The sequence below is a fragment of the Quercus suber genome, unplaced genomic scaffold (genome assembly GCF_002906115.3).
Source record: "Quercus suber isolate HL8 unplaced genomic scaffold, Cork oak 2.0 scaffold_6, whole genome shotgun sequence".
In the NCBI taxonomy this organism is placed as follows: domain Eukaryota; kingdom Viridiplantae; phylum Streptophyta; class Magnoliopsida; order Fagales; family Fagaceae; genus Quercus; species Quercus suber.
The window spans coordinates 632,957-636,165 of NW_027069472.1; the positions used below are offsets into that span (position 1 = coordinate 632,957).

The 3,209-nt window shown below is 38.0% G+C and overlaps 1 protein-coding gene across 1 annotated transcript; it reads right to left on the reverse strand.

The window, feature by feature from the left end:
• Positions 1-1,133: 1,133 nt before the first annotated feature.
• On the reverse strand, positions 1,134-3,209 carry LOC112026750 (putative disease resistance protein RGA4). The gene has a single exon (XM_065773661.1). It carries the CDS (start codon positions 3,207-3,209, stop codon positions 1,134-1,136), a length of 2,076 nt encoding a protein of 691 aa, XP_065629733.1.

The following is a 3,209-nucleotide window of genomic DNA, read 5'->3' on the forward strand; positions in this document are numbered from 1 at the left end:
TCCCAGTAGAAAAACAAATAGCAAATAACCCTACAGACACATCATGCCCAATTTTTGTGAAAAACTTCAAGAAGTGGATATGTCATGAAAGACAAGCAGATCATTGAGTATTTAATGGTCAAAAAAAAAAATTAATAGCAAAGAGAAAGGTAGGAAGTCTGTTTTGGATGGACTCACCAATGGATAACTATAAGATGCTATCTGTTGGCTGTTCAAACTTTCCATTTTCATTTAATAGAAAAAAGGACCCGTAGAGCTCTTTTTCCCACAGCACATCCTTCCTTTCAATGGCAACAGTAAAATATCTGCAGTTTCTGCCATATGGTGAGCTTAATGCCTTAATGTATGCTAATAAACGAATGGTTATCTAATAACAAAAGAGAAGTAGAACCACATTATCAATTTTAAATAGCAAAAACTTAGGGAAAAAAAAAAAAAAGAGGTTGGTGGTGACTTGACAAGTTAGGTTGTTAAATGTATTGCATTATAGATCTCATAGAGGCTTGCCCCAATTGAGTAACAGCCCAGTAGCAACACTAATCATGCCAAATTAATTTTACAAGTAAACTATTGATTAACAATTACTTCTTTTTTCTTTTTTTGTTTTGTTGAGTAACAGGTGAGTAAACATAAGAGAAAACTTACCAGCTCTTATGAACTACTGTTAGCTCTCACAGTTGAGAGTGAATTAGTTGATTGATTTTTCCTCCAGCTATACACAATAGAAATGTCATCCCCAATGCCTACACATCAAGCTAAAAATAAGGGTGAAAACTAGAGAGAGAGAGCAAAAATTTGGAGCAATTATAAAATGAGATTATCATAGAAAAAGAAAAGAAGAGAAGATTATATAAACTTACCACTCAAGTTGCTTCCTCTTTAATAACATTAAAGCTATGGACAAATCTGCACAGCTACCCTTTGGTATAAAATATTATCCATCCATTTCTAGGGAGTGGATTGAAATTCCATGAGATTAATTACTTCTTCGTAGTGCCAGGAAACATATTTTGGGAAAACTGAAAGACAGAAAGGAAGAAATTAGGGGGCAATTAAGAATATAGGGTATTAGAGAAATCAGGAAAACTGAAGAAGAGGATTTGAGGTATTAGTAAATTTACCACTCAAAAACGTTAGACAATGACATCTGGAATATGGGCGATTTTGGACCACTCTGCCTCGCTACCCTCTGCACATCTTTCCTCTAATTTGGGACAAAAAATAATCCACAATGATTGTAATTTAGTGAGGCGTTGCATGGCTTGCGATGTGGGCAGATACATCAGGTTCTCGCACGACCAAAGTTCCAGTCTTTGAAGAGAAGATAAGTTGCACAACCACTCAGGCAAAGCTTCCAGTCCATCAAAGTTATGTATGAACAGATATTCAAGTGAAGTGAAGTGTTGTATTTCCTCCGGGAGAGAGTTGAGTTTAGCCCACCCATACAAATCTAGTGATTCAAGGGACGTGTGCAAGTGTTGGATGGAACTGAGACTGGGGAACGCATCCAACTCTTCACAAAACCCACCGATTGCCAAATACTTTAAGCGGGTGACGAACTCTAACTCCTCTGGCAAACACGTTAACTTTAACGTTTGGCAACGGAGAATGCTTAACTGGGTAAGAGAATGCAATTCTCCTAGATCTGGAATTGATTTCAAATTAGGACAATCGCAAATTTCTAACTTCGTAAGAGAATGCAATTTTCGTAGCTCTGGAATTAATATAAGATTTGGACACTCTTTTATACTCAAACTTGAAAGCGACATGCAGGATTGTAACGCAGTCGGTAGAACTTCGTCACCACACGATATTGCCAGACTTGGGAGAAGGGACCCCGCACCTTGTAGACTTGGAAAGGATCTCAAATTAGGACAACCACTTACTTCAAACGTCTCAAGAGAAGGAAGGGTGAGCAGTGCGATCGACAATTCACTCAATTTCTCACATCCACTTATTCTGAATGATTGGAGAGAGGTTACATCTTGATACGCCGGGATGGAAACCAAATCAGAACAATTAGATATGTATATAGACATGAGACTCCTATTATTCTGCAATAACTGCTCTGGCAGACAAGCAAGTTCTGAAATAAACCGAATTTCGAGGGAGGTGAGTGTGGTAAGCTCGCTGATAATCCTTTCGAATGCCGTGCTTTTGATTTTATAAATATCTAACTTCTTAAGAGATGGAAAATGATATGGAGCACTTGTCAGTTGGCCACATGATACAATGTTCAACTCCTCAAGGCAAGGAAACACCGTTTCTATTGTTGTCAACTCCATTGCGTCCTTCCATTCCACTAGATTGGGCAACCTCCTCAAAACAAGTGTTTTCAAAGCTGGGAATACCACATTTCTGCCACTACCACCTCCATTATGACTTGATCTCTCACCACCATAATTAATGTAAAATTCTGTTCCTATACATCTCACGTTTTCCATTTTCTCTATTTGAAGAACCCTGAGACGGGGTAAATGCCCGAGTGTAGGAATCTTGCTGCACTTGTTACAGTTTACTAAACGAATTTTCAACAGTTGCTCCAAAAGAAACCCACCACCACCACTGTTATTACGTGCCAATATCCATGAAGGGAACTTCTCGCCCTCAAAGTTTTTAATCTTTAAGCTTTTTAAACTTGGGTGAGGTTGAAGGCCTTCCAATACATCCTCATCATTATTGTTTCCTTCTCTTTCTTCATTCCAATGTAATTTCAACTTATGCATTCCTGCCTTTCCCACTAAATTTGCAGTTTTGGCTTCTTCTTCATCTCTCACATGCTCTAGATTGTAGATACGTAATTTTCCTCTGAGTTTGCTTAAGCATCCCACTTCTTCAATTCGATGACCAACATCTTGACCGATGACAAAGAAAGGCAATGTTTGAAGGCAAGTCAACTGCCCCATATTTATTGGCAATTGTTTTATATACTGATGATCAATATCAATATGTCTCAAGCTAATCAAATTTCGTAGATCTTTTGGAAGCCTCTCAAGACAATAGCAATCCTTGATTACTAAAGTTTGCAAGTTGTAGAGCTTGGTAACAGAATTGGGTAATACTTTGATCTTGGTCTGCTCGATGCGAAGAAGCCTTAAATGTCTAATCTCACCAATTGAATTGGGCAACTCTTCTATCTCCCTCCCAAATAAAGTTAGATCACGTACACATTTTAAGTCCAATAACTTATTGCCAAGATCAACATGCAT